Source organism: Tupaia chinensis, unplaced genomic scaffold, assembly GCF_000334495.1.
Source record: "Tupaia chinensis unplaced genomic scaffold, TupChi_1.0 Scaffold000361_2, whole genome shotgun sequence".
Taxonomy (NCBI): domain Eukaryota; kingdom Metazoa; phylum Chordata; class Mammalia; order Scandentia; family Tupaiidae; genus Tupaia; species Tupaia belangeri.
The window spans coordinates 3,135,872-3,154,299 of NW_006159858.1; the positions used below are offsets into that span (position 1 = coordinate 3,135,872).

The 18,428-nt window shown below is 39.4% G+C and overlaps 2 protein-coding genes across 3 annotated transcripts in view; one reads left to right on the forward strand and one right to left on the reverse strand.

Annotated features, from left to right (window-relative positions):
• The window catches only part of HYCC2 (hyccin PI4KA lipid kinase complex subunit 2), a 91,908-nt gene extending 83,701 nt beyond the window's left edge, over window positions 1-8,207 (reverse strand). The window contains 1 exon segment of the mRNA XM_027773637.1: window positions 7,977-8,207. The gene's annotated coding sequence lies outside the window, so the exon portion shown is untranslated.
• Window positions 8,208-8,371: 164 nt separating this feature from the next.
• NDUFB3 (NADH:ubiquinone oxidoreductase subunit B3) overlaps window positions 8,372-18,428 on the forward strand; it is a 12,061-nt gene continuing 2,004 nt past the window's right edge. The window contains exons 1-2 of one of the 2 annotated variants that reach the window (XM_027773636.1): window positions 8,372-8,514; window positions 16,670-16,817. In XM_027773636.1, coding sequence (XP_027629437.1) covers window positions 16,672-16,817 — 146 coding nt within the window. In that variant the 5' untranslated portion in view covers window positions 8,372-8,514; window positions 16,670-16,671. The other variant, XM_006153022.2, reaches the window with a different exon arrangement.

Consider the following 18,428-nt stretch of genomic DNA (forward strand, 5'->3'; position numbering starts at 1 on the left):
AAATTACATTTGGGCTTGACGTAGACTCCCCTTCACCAATGTTGATCTATAATCCCATGATATGCCAGGCTGTCTCACACCTCCATGCGTTTTTTTTGTTTGTTTGTTTTTTTCCTAAGCTCCTCTCCTCTCTGGGATGCCTTTCACTTCTCCTTCAGTTTCACCATCCTACTCTTCTCAACACTCAGATCAAGCTTTCCCACCATCTACTACTCCCATACACTGTACCACAACACTCACAAATTCTCAATCTAGGGCCCACATACCTCAGGGATTTGTTAGTAGAATTTATAAACTTTGAGGAAAATTTTATCATTCTGTTTACCAATTTCTAATTAAAATTTATAATTGCATTACATTATCAATGTGGGTTACAAAAAAAAAAACATAGCACTTTCTGTGACTTGGTCACCCATAGAAATCAGATACTTTCATATGAAATTACAGTTGTTGCAGACATTAAAATCATTAAAATCATTTACACTGGGGCCAGCAGTGGTTGAGGTGATAGATTACCACATGGCTGACCACGGTTCGAATACTGAACCTTCCGGCTTGAAAATCATGCTGGGCACGTGTGTGAGAGAGTGGGCACTGGAGAAGGGATTGTGGTGTGGCTAATCCCCTGGGTGGTGATTTCTCACCTTTCCCCTTTCTGTGTCTCTCCAGTGAGGATAATAAAGGGTTTTTGCTCTATGGCAAAACCTTAAAATAAAGAAATAATTTATGCTTATCATTACTACTTCATGCCACACTTCTCTGGTCAGAGAGCTTCAGCCTTATGCTAGATAAAAGTGTTTCAAACCTCACGTACTCAGACATGTGGTTAAATACAATTCTGGGTATTTCCATGACATTAATTATGGATGAGATTAACATTTAGATGTATAGACTGAATAAAGCATACTTTGCCCCCTAACAACTAACCTAACACCTCCTAACTCCCTCTTTATATGAGCATGGGCTTCATATAATCAGCTAAGGCTAAGAGAACAAATATCAGTCTTTCTTCTTAACGGCACATAAAAACGTGGAGAGCTAGTCTTTTAGGACTTTTTTCTCATAGCTTTAGGAAAAGGAAATACTATTCCTTTTCTCTCAGGGAGCAGAGAATAGTTGATTTCCTTCCATTGATACTGCCTTTTCAAAGTTGTTACCTTCCCCTGTTTTATGAAGCCTCTTATATCAGGTTGGCAGAGTCAGCGGTAGCTAGTCCCAACGGCCCACAGCAATCAATACCTTCTGTTCTCAGAAACCTGTGTACAGGTTTATTAGTTCCATAATTAAGCTTGTAATTTCTCTAAGGCATGGAATATGTCCAGTTCTTAATAGGTCCTAGTACACAGCTGCACCTAATTTATATCAATAACTGAGCATCCAGTAGCAGACACTACAGAAAAGACAAAGAGCAGGCATGGTAAACATTAGGTCCTATCCAACGTAAGTCCCACCCCACCCCAACTGATCTAGACTACATGCTCAGTGAAATGCCATTCCTGATGCTTCCATGTAGCTAAACCTAGCCAAATGACTAAGTACTGGTCAACAAGATCAGAGGACGTATTGTACAGGGAATTAAAAGAGGTTTCTTAAAAGATGAGAAGTGTGACCCTATTTTCTGTACCTTTCCTTCTTCCTTCTGCCTAGAACTGGATGTGACGGCTGGCGATTTAGCAACCAGTAGGTGATCTTGAGAATGAAAGTCACATGCTAAAAATGGCAAAGGGAAAGAACAAAAAGACCCTGGCTCCTTGACAAAGCTGTCACTGTGGCTCTGGACTATCTACCCTATTTTTTTCTGACCAAGAAATGAACTACTACCTTGTTTAAGCAATGGTTATTTCTTATCTTTGTTTCTAGCAACACACACAATTCCTAACTGATAAGGCAAAACAGAGACTCAGCAACAAAGTCTTAGGCAACTGCCATCTCAGCTATGCTTCTATTGAATACTGATAAAGTGTACGAAATTTCCATTGAAACAGGAGGGGTGGAGTAGGAAGCCAGACTGAGCAAAGCGCGTCTACTCTTTGAAGGTACTCCACAATTACAGTTCAGATGGACAGATGTTTAGAGTAGTTTCATACAGTGACACATTTCATAAAACAGTAATGTAATTTCTTGCCAATATTTGAGGCTTATGTTCTAGAAAAGTAAAGTAGCCTGCAAAATTGTGGCTGGAAAGACCTAATTTTATGAAAATAAGGGTTAGGGGGGCCGGCAGGTGGCAAGGTAGTTAAGGGAGCTGGACTCCCACATGGCCAAATGTGGTTCGAGTTCTGGACTTGGTGGCTTGCTTTCTCACTTTCTCTCACTTTCTCTCTCTTCTCTCTCTGTCCCTCTCTGGTAAGAAAGAAAGAAGGAAAGAAAGAATAATTCTTTAAAAAAAGAAAGAAAATAGGAGTTAGGAAAAAAGAAAACATTTTAATGGGAAAATTGAAACCAGCTGTTTAATACTTTCAAATTTAAAAACAAAACTCAGGGGCACAGCAGTAAAATATGAAGTTCTGTGAGGCAGACCCATGTGGGAAGTTCTGGGTCTGGAGATCTCACTGAATGTGCTAAGCAGGTGTGTGCCTGTGATCCCAGGCTGGCTAAGGCTAGAGGTTGATCAAGGCATCAGGACCCTGTTAGGGAGTTGTGTCTCTCTTGTTCATAGATTGTCATGTTTTACTGCTATGCTATCATGCGGTCCCTAACTTTGAATTTATCAGCACTTCATAATTTCTAAGTTCTACAATCACTTGTAAAGAAGAAAGAAGAGCAGTAAAGCTCTAGTCCCTACTCCTGTTCTCATTTTAAAAGAATGAATTACAAAAAGGAATACACATTGACCAAAAAGCCTTGAAACAAAGTTTCACTCCCTGTTAAGTGTCCAACTACCTCACTTATTCCTTATTTAAGAAAAAAAAAAAGAGAGAGAGAGAGAGGTTTTTTGTTGTTGTTGTTGCTATAGGGTATGTGGGATCCCACAAGAGACAGACAGAAAATGGGAAATCACCCCTCCAGGGGGATGACTATGCCGCAATCCCTTCTCCTCCATTCTCCTCTCAGGGTTTTGGGCACACACACACATGCCCGGTGCAAGTTTTACACCAGCGGGTCTGGGACTCGAATCACAGTCCACTATGTGGGAGTCCAGCCATATAACCATTATGCTATCTGCTGGTCCCGCTTATTCATTTTTTAAAAACAAGTATGTAAGGTAAGGAATTTAAGGAGGTTAGCTAGCACATCTTAGTAGCTAACAAAAGCCTTTATTAATTAAGAATAAAGGGGCCAGCAGATTACATAATGGTTATATTATTGAACTCCCATGTAGTCAACTGCAGTTTGAGTCCTGGACCCGGTGGCTTAAAACTCACAACAGGCTCGTGTGTGTGCATACCCAAAATCCCAAGAGGAGAACGGAGAAGAAGGGATTGTGGCATGGCCATTCCCCCTGGGGAGGTGATTTCTTGCTTTCTATCTCTCTGGCAAATGCATGCACCCTATACCAAAATCTCTCTTTAAAAAAAAAAGAATCAAGCACCACAGTCAAGTATCCAAGCCAGCAGGTGGCATGGTGGTGGTTAAAGTGCTAGGTTCCCACATGGCCAACTGTGGTTCAAATCTCAGACCTGGAGGCTTGGTTCAAATCTCAGAACTGGAGGCTTACTTTCTCACTCTCCCTCTTTCTCTGTCCCTTTCTAGTGAGTTCATATGCCTTATAGCAAATTAAAAAATAGTAATAAATAAAATTAAATAATTTAAAAATAATTAAATAATTATTTTTTTAAAAAAGAAAGAAAAAAAAAGTCAAGTATCTGTCCAGCTACAGTGGAACAGGCAATATAGGGTGTTGTTTCATGATGCCGTAAGATGCCGTAAGCACATGGGAGGCCTGGGTTCATATCCCAGGTTGTTCTGAACATGCCAGGTACACCCACAGGTATACCCATGATCCTGGCTGACTGGAAGGCTAGGGGAAGAACTGCTACATGGCAAGACTCTGTTAAAAGTATCTGCCTATCTGTATGTCTCTCTCATTCATGATTAAAAAAAAAAAACACAAGTCAAATATCTATAACAAAATATCTATAATAATGAAAGTGATAGATATATGTGATTACAACATTTTTTAGAGTTAAGTTTGCTATAATAACACAAAATAACTATTCTATAACCTATGCTTTTGCAACTTACCATATTTTATGACTGCTGTGTTGACAAAGTTACATTTCAAATCTGTAAATTATAATTCTATCAATAATAAAATTCATACCTCTTAATATATTATATAATTGAGTTTTTATTCCCCTGAATTAAAATATACTCATTTATTTTTTATCACACATGTCTCTATGGGAGCCAGATGTCCAAACAGGAAGTCTGGTATTCATAAAGATAAATGTGAATTTCTGATCTGGATCCCTATCAAGGTCAACACATTCAAAGTTTTAGTATATATTATTGAGTGAATGAATGTTCATGCAATAACTAATGTATACATTCATCATAACATGGCATTACCAAAAAAGGACCTTTAATTAGGAGAACTTCCATTCTTACTTTCCAATTTCAGTTTACTTCTAATACTAGATAACTTTTATTTATTTATTTCTAAACATTTATTTATTTGTTTGTTGTGATTTTCAAGCCATCAGGTCTGGACTTGAATCGTGGTCAGCCATGTGGGAACTCAGTACCTTAACCACCATGCCATCCCTTGGCTCCACCTAGATAGCTTTTATTAAAGAGAACAGGATATGAGTAAATATCTGTGCAAATTAGCATAGGTCTAAATTGTGAAAAAAATTAGCTTAGTTTATAGAATGCAAGTACATGCCAAGTAAAAACTAAGTCAAACCAAAACATTGAGCACAATTTATATTTCTGGCAACTTCAGCTCCTAGCTAGAAAAGCTTTCCTAGCTATGACATTAAATGGTGAAAATTTATCGAGCTATAAAAAAATACTGGTAGATTTGGCAGCTCTTTTTTTCAAGCTAAAACTGTTATGGATTTATACCATAAGTGCCAGAGATATGAATTAGATCAATGATTGTACAGTGGAAGTTAGTGGTGAACCATCTAGTGAATCATCAACAGACGTTTTCCCCCAAACAACATATCTACCTTCTTCTTATCCCCCTACTCTACATCACTAAGATTCTGAAGGGAAATGGAAGAAATGTAATAGAAATAAGTGTGCCTTTTTTTAAACTCCTAGGTTATTTTTTTAACTCCTAAGATATCTATCTACATTCATCTTCATGGAGAATTCTTAAATTAGGGCCAATACTTTTTTTTTATGTTGTGTCAAAAGTAGGCATTAGGAGCAGAGCTACAAAGTAACAAGAACTCAGCAGAAGGCTATCCAAGGCTATCCAGGTAAAGAGCTATACTGTACTCACAGCATATGTAAACCACCTCCAAAGCTTTCTACGCCAGTTTCCTCCAGAACCACTACATTTTTTTTGGGGGGGGGAGAGGTTTTTGCTATAGGGCGCATGTGCTCACCAGAAAGAGAGAGACCGAGAGACAGAAAGTGAGCAATCACTCCTCAGGAGACTGGCTACACCACAATCCCTTCTCCTCCATTCTCCTCTTGGGATCTTGGGCAAGCATGCAGTCGCGCCCAGAGTGAGTTTAAGCCACCGGGTCCAGGACTTGAACCACAGTCAACTACAAGGAAGTCTAGCGACATAGCCATTATGCCATCTGCTGGTCCCCCACTACATTACATTTTAGACATGACAAATGTTCAGTTCATCATCCTGAGAAAACCACAGGCCTGATAAAAGTGTAAAAAGAAGCAAATATAAAATATCAAAAACAAAACAAAACAAACACTAAGAGGCCACAGACAATGAAAGACAAAAATTTCTCTGTTCTGGCATTAAAAAAAGTAAGAAAGCACTATTCTGTGCAGAATATAACTTGTTTGGACATTTCTTTCCATATTTTATCATTTTAATTTTTTACTACGTTGCTCTGTTTTTTTCCTATGACAAAGCTCAGAGAAGCTGAAACCTTATAATTCCAGAACTTAACAAACTACCATGAAAAGCCAAAACTGTGTATTAAAAACAATGATACTAATTCAAATCCATGTTCCCTGTCAAGACAGCTTAAGGAATGGATTAAGAAACAAACTTCTAAGGTCCATTTCAGAACAATTACAGCCATTGTTTCCAATTCCTTATAAACAGCTCTAACACTAAATTATTTTAGAAGAATTCTTATGCTATATAAATAATCATTCAATTACTATTATATACCAATTCAAACTAAAGCTTCTTACCTATTTGGTATTTCCAGATTCAATGTTCAATTTATTGTATTCTACAATGACACCTACTGGCCATTCAAAATCAACCATTAGTTCTCTAGGAGCTCCAGTAGGCCGGTTACATAATAAGAAAGAAACACACACACATACACACAAACCACCTCCACCACTACCACCACCACACTGCATAAAGGCAGAGATTTGCTCATGGGTACTCAGAACACTACAAAATTACACCTAAAATAGGATCAGAAGTTTTCTTTTGGCTGAGATAGCATTATTCTTGTAAGAGGATAAAATACAAAAAAAAAAAAAAAATCAAGTATCTATTAAAATTTTTATCTAAAGCATTAGTAAACATCTCAGTACTCTGAACATTTCAGAACAAATGTTAATTATTACCACTTTCCCAAATGGTATTTCAAGAAAAAAATCAAATTCTGATTTAGCTTCATATACACTAGTATAAATTATCATTAATAGAATAAAAAATCACATCTTGGAAAGTTTTCCTGACATTCAGTACTAAAATAAGTTCAGGAAAATGACATACTTGCTACTACTACACCAGTCCTTTTCTCCTAAGTTAAAAGGAACTTTTAAACAGCTTATATTTTAAAAAATGTAACTCCTCCTTTTACAATGGTTTTCAAAGGGCTATAAAACCAAGTTTTAATGTAGTCTGTCCTTCCATAACACATACTATTATAATTGGAATTCCTATTTTAATTCTACAATATATTGTGCAACAATGAATTATAATAAAAGTTTTATAAAAACAAGATAATTTACAGCTAATTTTATCTGTAAACATATTTTACCTCAACCTTAGAGGCTCAAAAAGCACTATTTTTAAACCTAAGAAATAACTTATAACTAGTTTCTCAGACTTAAAAGGTAAACTCTTTCAAAGTCGACCTTTTTTTTAACCCAATTCAGACCATTAAGTTATTTTCACAGTTCCTAACATCCACAATAGCCGGGCAAGAGATAGGGGAGGAATCTACCAACGAATTTTCTAAATACTTATTTTCCAACTTGCACTTACCTCCTACTATATATCTTTAAGTTTCTCTCCACCTTTTTGAAGATTTAAAAAAAAAACAAACTGTTATCATCCTTGACCCTCAAATCAAATCTGTAAACTACAAAACATTAATCTGGCCACCTTCATTCCAAACTAGCATCGTATCTCTCAACCCAAGTCCATATTTGGGATAAGCTCTTCGTGACTATTCCTCGTGCTTTCGCCCTTCGCCTACGGAGCCTGCCTGGTAGAAAATACTCAAGCCAAAGAAAAAAGTGATCTGACATTATCAGTCTTCCAAGGGGGACAGCCTAGTTGTTTGGGTAAATAAGAGCCAAGGATTACATAATGTACCACTCTAAAGAGTTTTTAGGTCTGCCAACCAGTAAAATGTCTTTCTTCTCCGCTCCCCCTCCCCACTCCAGGAATGGCCCTAAGAAGCAATTTCCAGGATGTCTCTCAGGTGTCTGCAATGCCGCGTCCTTTTCTCGCCTGGGGCTTCGTGCAAGGAATTCTTCAGCACGCTCTACACTGTCTTACTCCCGCCTCTCTGCTCCCTCTTCGTCGGTAACACTGCAGCCCCCTACGCCCAGCGTTGGCCCCTATGTCATCCCACAGGGGCTCAGCCTCCACCCTCCTCAGCTGCCTTCTCCTCACGACCCTCCCGAGCAGCTACCTGGTTTACGAGTGGCTCCGGAGCCGTCAGCTCTCTGGCTACAGCCTTCCCACGAAGCCCCCGTCAGCTCTCCTCTCTAGTTTCCGCAGCCGGAGAAGAAGAAAAATCCTCCTCATCTAGCACTTTGCGTCCCCCTAAGACAGTACCGCCGCCTACCTGTCACCCCGCTGTCTCCGGCTTCCTACCGCCACCGCCTCCCGCAGCAGCCTGCCAACTGCGGCGTAACAAGCGACCCTCTCATTGGGTAAATCCACGCTCTCAACAACAGCCTCAGCCATTGGCTGAAACACAGCCGCGGCCCGCCCCCCTCGGTGCAACGTCTTAGGATTCCGATCTCCATGCAAGGAAAACATCTATTCTTCTCTGTCTTCTCTCCTCGACGATGTCTTTTACCTCCGTCAGGGTGCAAATGCACACGTGTAGGAAAGGATGTCGACCTCCAACCTCCCCCGGGTCATCTCCATCTGGTCTAGGGATCTATGACCCAGTACCGGAACACTAAACGGCTTCTCGGCTTTCCCGCCGTAAGAGACCTAAAGTCACCACGTTTAAGATACTTAAGGTAACAACGTCCGCTTCCGGTTGGCTCTGGCCGTAGTGTCCTGAGAGGTCAGATTGCCGTCAGGTAAATTAGGGACTTGGTGGGAGTTCTTTTGGTTAACTTTAAGAGCTAGACTATCTCGGGGGAATGCAGAAAGGGAGAGACTGAATGGAAAAGGATGATGAGAGGGGCCAGCTCAAAAGGGACGGAGAGCGAAGAGCTAGCGGGAGAAAACGAAGTCCTGTTTTAGAGGTGGGATAGGAAAGGGTGGTGGGAGAAAGTTGCAGTGAGAACTACCGTGGTATTTAAGTTCAGGTGTTTGTATTTGTTTTCTTTCCTGTACCACACGTAACAGCCTCTGCCCCTTGTTTTCTTGGTTCCCTCTGCATCAAAGGCAGAACAGCTCCCAAAACCGAAAATGCATAAAATAAAAATAACGTAAGCTTGTATATTTTACGTAAGATTTTTCTGGCACAAATGTTTATGAATCAGTGTTAAAGTTTAAAAAGCAGGATACAAAAACACCCATTTTTAGAATGCAAAATAGTTTTTTTTTTTTTTGGGGGGGAAGGGAGGTTTTTGCCATAGGGCGCGTGCGCACGCCAGAGAGAGGCAGATAGAAAGCGAGAAATCACACCCAGGGGGGATGGCCACTCCGCAATCCCTTCTCCTTCATTCTCCTCTCAGGATCTTGGGCACGCACGCACACGCGCCCGGCGTGAGTTTTAAGCCACCAGGTCCAGGACTCAAACTGAGGTCACTACGTGGGAGTCCAGTGACATAGCCATTATGCCAACTGCTGGTTTCGCAAAATAGTTTTAAATTGCCTATACATAGGAACACTTTGAAAGGGACACTAAAAGTGATTCAGTTTATTTTCTAATGTTCTTATAGTATTAGCAGTTTTAGAAAGAAAATAAGTTGGGATATATATTTGAAAGTGTCTAACCCTAAAATTGCTTTTAGCAGAAGTGGCATAATTTTATTTCCTTCCTGAGGAAAGTATACCAGCACCTTTCCTGTACTAGAACCAGCCTCTTTAACGTGTGGTTGATTGCCGCCAAACTTACAAGTTCACTTCAAACATAGATAGCTTTAAATTTTTTCTTAACTGTATGTTCTTTATTGTTCTTTACTGTTTTACTTGAGCAGCTATAATGCAGAAATAATCAGCATTGCTGTGTCATCTACACAATCTAACTTTTGTTTTTTCTTGTCAAATATGCATTGTCATCATTATAAAGGATGATTGTCCTTCAAAGGAATGAATTTTTTTTATTGGGGGGGTTGGAGAATCTTAATTATTATAATGATTTGTGTCTCTCCAAAGGACTGCAGTACATAAACAGATATACAGTATACCTGTTATGTTAAAGTTTTATTGGGGATGTTGATTGGGGGAAAAAACTCTTAAAAAGGTTCCTTAAAGAGATAATAATTAAAAGTGACACCTCCTGGTGGTTAAGGCCCTGGACTCCCACATGACTGACAGTGGTTCAAGTTCCAGACCTGGTGGCTTGCAAATGACCTGGAGAGCATGTGTGTGCATGCCTCCCTCCTCCCACACACACAAAAATAATTGGTTACAAAACACTGTCTTGTGTATATGAGCTTGTGTGGTTCCATTTTCTGCTAAGAGATAACCACTATCCTGACTTGAGATAAACATTTACTTGTTTTACTTTTGATTTTCTAAGAAATGAATTATTTGGTTTTCAGTGTATATAAATGGAATCAATGAGCCTTTTTTAATTATTATTTTTATTCACCCTTGCTCATTGTTGTGTTTGAGGTTCATTTATACTTTTTTTGTTTTTGTTTTAATTTTCTGCTGTAGGGCACATGTACTCGCCAGAGAGAGACAGTTGTCTCTATTTTCCAAGAGTGAGAAATCACACACACACGCACACACACACTTTCCAAGAGTGAGAAATCACACACACACACGCACACACACACCCTGAATAGCCACACTGCAACCCCTTCTTTGTTTTCCTCTTGGAACCTTGGGCACACATGCACACATGCCTAGCATGTTTTTCAAGCCACCAGGTCCGGGACCTGAACCAGGCAGTCAATGTGGGATCCAACCATCTTAACTGCCACACACCTGGCTGGCTTTATTTATACTTCTGCATGTAGTGGTTTTTTGTTGTTGTATTTTTTGGGGTTTTTTTGTTTGTTTGTTTTGTATTTTTCTATATAATATTCCAGAGTTTGACTTTACCATGATCCCTTTTTTTTTTTTGAGAGGTTTTCGCTATAGGGCGTGTGCTCTCGCCAGACAGACAGAGAGAGACAGAGAGACAGAAAGTGAGAAATCACCCCCCAGGAGGGATGGTCACACAGCAATCCCTTCTCCATTCTCAGGATCTTGGGCACACACGCACATGCACCCGGCGTGAGTTCTAAGCCACCGGATCTGGGACGCAAACCGCGGTCGACTATGTGGGAGTCCAGCAACATAGCCATTACGCTAACTGCTGGTTCCTAACCGTGATCCCCTATATTGTTTGATTTTTGAATTATTTACACTTTGAAGCTTGCATTTGCGTTATAGCTATAAAGATTTGTATAGGGTTGGCTCTGTAGCCTATGTTTAAGGAAGCCTGACTACACATAGTCTACTGCACTGCTAGAATCCCAGCCAGTCCCGGCCCAATAGCTTGAGAGACACTCTACGTATGTATACATTTGTGATCCCCTATATTGTTTGATTTTTGAATTATTTACACTTTGAAGCTTGCATTTGCGTTATAGCTATAAAGATTTGTATAGGGTTGGCTCTGTAGCCTATGTTTAAGGAAGCCTGACTACACATAGTCTACTGCACTGCTAGAATCCCAGCCAGTCCCGGCCCAATAGCTTGAGAGACACTCTACGTATGTATACATTTATGCCCCAATCCCAAAAAGAAGGAGAAATAGAGAAAAAGGGATTTTGGCATGATCATGCCTCAATGAGAGGTGCTTTGTCCCTCTCCTCCTCTCTTCTTTCTCTTGTAAGCATATGTGCCCACTGGCACATTTTTTTAAAAAATACTCTTCCATGCATATTATAAGAGATATGTTTCATATATGCCCAGAGTGACTTTCCAGCTGCCAGATCCAGGACTTGAACCACATTTGGCCATGTGGAATCTAGCACCCTAACCACAATACCACACTAGCTGATCCATAATTTAAAAAAAAATTTTTTTTGGAGAGGTTTTTGCTATAGGGCACATGCACTTGCCAGAAAGACAGAGACAGAGAGGCAGAAAGCAAGAAATCACCTCCCAGGGGGGATGGCCATGCCACAATCCCTACTCCTCCATTTTTCTCTCAGGATCTTGGGCATGCACGCACATGCGCCCAGTGTGAGTTTAAACCACCAGGTCTGGGACCCGAACTGCGGTCGACTACATGGGAGTCCAGTGACATAGCCATTATGCTAACTGCTGGTTCCATAATTTTAAATTTTTTTAATAGACACATCAAAAAAATATAAAGAGGGACCGGCAGTGGCATGGTCGTTAAGTTGCTGGATCCCACATGGCCAGCTCTGCAATTGTAAGTTCCTGACTGGACTGCGTAAAACACTTACTGCCTGTGTATGTGTGCACAAAATCTGAAGAAAATAATGGAGGAGAAAGAATTACAGTGTGGCCATCTGCCCTGGAGTGGGGGTAGGGAGTGATTTTTCACTTTTGTTCTCTCACTGTGTGTCTCTTGGGCAACTGCAGACACCCTATGACAGAAATCTGAAAAAAAATTAAGAGAAGGTGCCAGCCCTACACAAAAGAAGCTGCATTCTGTATGACTAACCATGATTCAAGTCCCAGCTCAGGAGCATGCGTGAATACCTAGGATCCTGATGAGATGTAAGATTGGAGGAAAGGGGGTTGTGATGTGAACCCTCTCATTTGGGGGTGGTCCACCCCGTACACGTGCCCTCTGGCAGAAAGATAAAACTAATGATATATGTACCTAGATTAAAAATGTAATTTCAAGATGTAATAAATATTAAGGTTGTTTTCCCCTTTGATTGCCTAAGAGTGCATGTGCTTGACAAAGAAAAGAAAAAGGAAGCAATCGCCCCCTTAATGGGGCATGGTTATGCTGCAATTCTTTTCTCTCCATTTTTTATTATGCCAGGATTTTGCACATGCATGTGAACATACCCAGCTTGTTTTTCAAGTTGCCAGGACCCAGATTTGAACCCCATCTGGCTATGTGGGATCCTGCTCCCTACACACTACATTTAATCACTGTACATTGAGGCTGGCCCAGTATTAAAAATTATTAATGAAATACTTTTTTTTTTTTTTGAAGAGCGTTTTTTTTCTTTTTGCTGTAGGACGTGTGTGCTTGCCAGACAGACAGAAAGTAAAAAATCACCCCCAGGGAGGATGGCCACTCCGCAGTCCCTTCTCCATTCTCCTCTTGAGATCTTGGACACATACGCACACATTCCCAGTGGGATTTTTAAGTCGCCGGGCCTGGGACTCAAACCATGGTTAACTATGTGGGAGTCCAGCGACATAACCATTACCCCGTCTGCTGGTCCCCTACATTTTTATAATGTCTTCAAAATAGATGTATTTTGGCCTTACAGAATATCTCATCTTATATGTTATTTTCCTAAAAATAAATATTTGATCTATATACTTTATAAAATTTATAGTTAGTTAAATAAATTTATATACACATATTGTTCCAAACTCTTTAATATTTTCTATAACTAATTTGAGAATCTGTTTTAAAATTTAGATTAATTAAAATTACCATTTTCTCAGTTGTACTAGCCATATTTCCAATGCTAGAGGCTACTCTTATTTATTAACAGTAGAGATCTAGAATATATATACCTAGGAGTAGACGTGCTGGCTATAAGATATGCAAATGTTCAGCTTTTCTAGGTCATGCCAGTTTTTTAGAATGGTTGTGCTAAGTCATTCTCACCTGGTTGTGAAATTGGAAGGCACATCACAATGTGTTTCCCCCAATTCTCACAATTTTGCAAGATAGGTTTTACACTCATATATGAAGAAATTGAAGTCTAGAGAGATTAAGTGATTTGCCTAGGATTTTATTTTATAGCTACTAATGGTGCAAAGTTAGAGAATTTCAAACTTTTTCCTTCAAGTGATCAGGATATCATTGATTTATGGCTATTCTGAAATTGAACTAAATCTTTTTAAAAAATTAAAATTTCTCTAGAAATATGTAGTGTTCAACTTTGCTTTTTGGAAAGTCATTTAAATATTATATTCAGTAAACTATAAATACTGAAGTATTTTAATTAGGTAGAAGGAAAAAAATCATTTAATTTTTAAAAAGTTTATGAACGAGAAGTAAGGGTCTGTATACTTTCATTTTTTTCAGAGATTTATATTCCATTTAACATTTTGATCATAGTAATATTGTAACTTCAGAATACCTTCATAGTTCAACTTATTTTCAAAAACAAACTATTGGATTGTCAGAAAAGTCATGACTTTTTTTTCTATGTTTTCCTATGCAAAAATGCATCTTTTCTGAAAACCCAATATTTCATCAAAATTTTTGACCTTTGGTTTTGGGCTCTCTTCTAAATACATTGATACTTATATTTGAGTTGATATTTTAGAGTTCATCTATAAAGAATTTTTGGAATGAAACATTTTTTAAAATGTCTTTTTTGAAAACATGCTATCACTCTAAATACAAGACATTATTACTCTAAATACATGCTTCTAATGGTCTTTACATAATGTAATTATGTATTGAATCAAAGTCAGTCTGAAATCCAAAATCTATTTTATCCTTCATATTGAGTTTACCAAGCAATAATGAATAATGGGTTAAATGTTTCATTCAGAGTTGTGAGTGTCATCATTTTAACTTGGATTTGGTGGGTATTGGTTTTCATTTTCTTTTAAATGTGAAAATTATCAACATAGTGTTTTTCTCATATCTTGAAACTATTTAATGAGCATTTCATGTATCTTTAGTATTCATGTGGGTATAATCATAACTTTAGTTCTGTATTGGAGTTAATTCATATATAGCACTTTAGCATAATATGGCTGGCATATAGGGCTCAATAAATGCATACTGTTGTTATAATAAAGAAAGGACCAAATACTATAGTAAGTGGTTGTCCCTGGGTAGTGAGATAACCAGCTTTTTTGCGTGTGTGGTATTTTGTATGATATATGTATTTCTTAACTGTGAATATATATTAACTATATTACAAGACACTGTTTCATAAAATTTCCTAAGTAACTTTTTTTTTTTTTTTAATTACCAGAGAGCTCATGCAGTCTCTAGAAGGAGAGGGAGAAAAACACCCCCTAAATGGAATGTGGTCATACCACGATTCCTTTTTTCCTCCAACCTATCAGGATTTGGAGCATGCATAGCCAGACACCGTCATGTTTTTCAGGCTATTGGGGCCAAGATTTGAATCATGATCAGCTATGTGGGATCTGGTTTCCTTAACCATTAGGCTATGGGGCCAACCAAGTTCTATAAAATTTCTTTTCTTTTTATTTGCCATAGGGTACATGTGCTTGCCAGAGAGAGAGAGAGAGATCACTCTCTGGGGGAATAAACATACTGCAGTCCTTTCTCTTCCATTCTCCTCTCAAGATTTTGGGCATGCATGCCCATTGTGTTTTTTATGCTGTGGGGTCTGGGATGTGAATTGTGGTCAGCCAACTGGAAATCCAGTGCCTTAACCACCACACCAACCTGCTGACCCCAGTTTTATAAAATGTCTTAACTGGAATTTTCTTTTTTAAGATCTGCTATAGGGCCTATATGTGCTTATCAGAGAAGTACCGGGGTCAGGGATAGGGAGATGTATTCTCAGGGGGGTGGCCATACCACAATCCCATCTCCATTATCCTCTTGGGATTTGGGGCATGCCTACACATGCACCCAGTATGTTATTCAAGTCCCAGGACTCATATTGCTCAGTCAGCTATGTGGGAGCCACTCCAGAGAGTGGTAGTTCTGCTGGACCATGACCACACAGTGCCCCCATGTATTGCCAGGTGCACCAGGCAGCTGGCAGCTCTCAGTGACAGAGGTTCTCCTTTTTATATGTGCAATAGTCCCCATCTGTGCTTCTTATATTTTTTTCTTCCTTTTTTCTTGAGAGAAGAGATTTTTGCTATAGGGTGCATGCACTCGCCAGAAAGACAGAGACAGAGAGATAGAAAGTGAGAAATCACCCCCCAGGGGGGATGACCACACCGCATTCCCTTCTTCTCCATTCTCTTCTCGGGATCTTGGGCACGCACGCACACACACCCGGCGTGAGTTTAAACCACCAGGTCCAGGACTCGAACCATGGTTGGCTACATGGGAGTCCAGCAACACAGCCATTACGCTAACTGCTGGTCCCCCTATTACACATTTTTTATACTATGTCAGAAAAAAAAACAAAATTCAGCCACCTTGGGACCATCAGTTAGCGTAATGGCTATGTCACTGGACTCCCATGTAGTCGACCGCGGTTCGCATCCCGGACCCGGGACAGGCGCGTGTGCGTGTGTGCCCAAGATCCCGAGAGGAGAATGGAGGAGAAGGGATTGCCGTGTGGCCATCCCCCCTGGGGGGTGATTTCTCGCTTTCTATCTCTCTCTCTCTCTGAGCTCACGTGCTCTATAGCAAAAAAAAAAAAAAAAAAAAAAACCAACAAGAAAAAAAAAAAATTCAAACACCTTAACCACTAAACCACAAACTGGATCCCTGAAATTTTCTTTTCTCTCTCTCTCTCTCTCTCTCTCTCTCTCTTCTTTTTTTAACATTTATTTATTTATTTTATTTACCTATTCATTCATTGTGATTTCTAAGCCACCAGTTCCGGGACTCAAACCATATCAGCCATTTGGGAGTCCAGCACCTTAACCCCATGAAATTTTCAAGTATCTTAAAACATGATTGGGGGGTAGCAGGTGGCATGGTGGTTAAGGCAGCTGGACTCCCACATGGCTGACTGCAGTTTGAGTCCTGGACCTGGCAACTTGTTTTCTCACTTCTGTCTCTCTGGTCAACTTCAAAAATAAATAAAGACAATGAATGAAATTAATTAAAGTAATTTTTAAAAATAATTAGAAAACTTGAGTGTTTGGTATCAACAATCTGCACATTCCTCACTTTATGTTAATCTTTTTCTGTAGTCATGGCCCATGGACATGAACATGGTCATGGTCATGGTCATGGTAAAATGGAACTTCCAGATTATAAGCAGTGGAAGATAGAAGGAACACCATTAGAAACTGTCCAGGAGAAGCTGGCTGCACAAGGACTAAGAGATCCATGGGCCCGGTAAGATATTAAGTAATTTAGATAGAATTTATTCTAGAAAATCAAGACTATGTTCCTTTTCAAGGTATTCTTACAGAATCATGAAAAATGGCTTTTTACACTAAAGTTTTAAAATTCACCCATGTTAAGTGCCATTAGTTTTGACAAATATATGCAGTTGTGAAACCACCACCACAATCATGATACAGAATATTTCTGTCATCCCAAAAAGTTCCCTTATGCCTTGTGTAGTCAATTCTAACTTACCATGGCTCCTGGCAATAATTGATCAGAGTTTGTCTCCATAGTTTTACCTTTTCTAGAATTTTATACAGTTAGAATTATGCTGTAAATAGTCTTTTGTTCTGGCCTCTTATTGTTTAATGAGATACTTTTTTTCTCTTTTTTTTTGGGGGGGGGGCGTGCAGAGAGGTTTTTGCTATAGGGCGTGTGCACTCACCAGAAAGACGGAGAGAGATAGAAAGGGAGATATGCCCCAAGGGGGATGGCCATGCTGCAATCCCTTCTCCATTCTCCTCTCGGGATCTTGGGCACGCACGCACACATGCCCGGTGTGAGTTTAAGCCACCGGGTCCAGGACACGAACCGTAGTTGACTACATGGGAGTCCAGCGACATAGCCATTACACCAACTACTGGTCCCAACATGATGCTTTTAACACTTAGGTACATTAATTTTTCTGTTTGTAGTCCTTTTTATTTCAAATCCATTGAATGTATATGCCTCATTATCAGTTGATGACTATTTGGGTTGTTTCCAGCTTTTAGCTATTAAGAGTAAAGTTGTTAGAACCATTCAATATAAGGCTGTGTGACCATGTATTTTTATTTCTCTTCGGTAAGTATCTAAGAGTGGGATTTCTGGATCATGTGATAAATATTGGGTCATCAGGAAAGTCCTGACACATTTCTGCATAGGAAAATATAGAAAAATAGTTCATAACTTTCTCTGTGACCTAATATATGGTTATTTTAATTGAAAAATTGCTACACTGTTTTCCAGAGTGGCTCTACTGTTGCATTTCCATCAGTCTTGCATGAGAATTTTAGTTGCTCAGTATCTTCATTGATACCTGGTATTGACCTTTTCATTTTAGCCATTGTAGTGAATGGTGTAATAATAACTTATTGTGGCTTTAATTTGCATTAAAGACTGATGGTCATGAGAATCTTTTCATATGCACTCTACTGTATTACCCTGATAAATATTTCTACCTTATGCTAATACCACTGTTTTCAGATCAGGCACTGATTTAAATAGATTATTATGTTGTTGTTTTTAATTGCCATGGGACACATACTATAGTCTGAGAGAGGCAGGAGAAGGTTTAAAAGATTAAACCCGGGGACTAGCAGTTAGCGTAATGGCTGTGTTTCTGGATTCCCACATAGTCAACCATGGTTCGAATCCTGGACCTGGTGGCTTAAACTCACTCTGGGTGCGTGTGCCTGCGTGCCCAAGATCCCAAGAGGAGAATGGAGGAGAAGGGATTGCGGTGTGGCCATCCCCCCGGGGGTTGATTTCTCGCTTTCTATCTCTCTGTCTCTCTCTGTCTGGCGAGCGCATGCGCCCTATAGCAAAAACCTCTCCAAAAAAAAAACAAAATTAAGC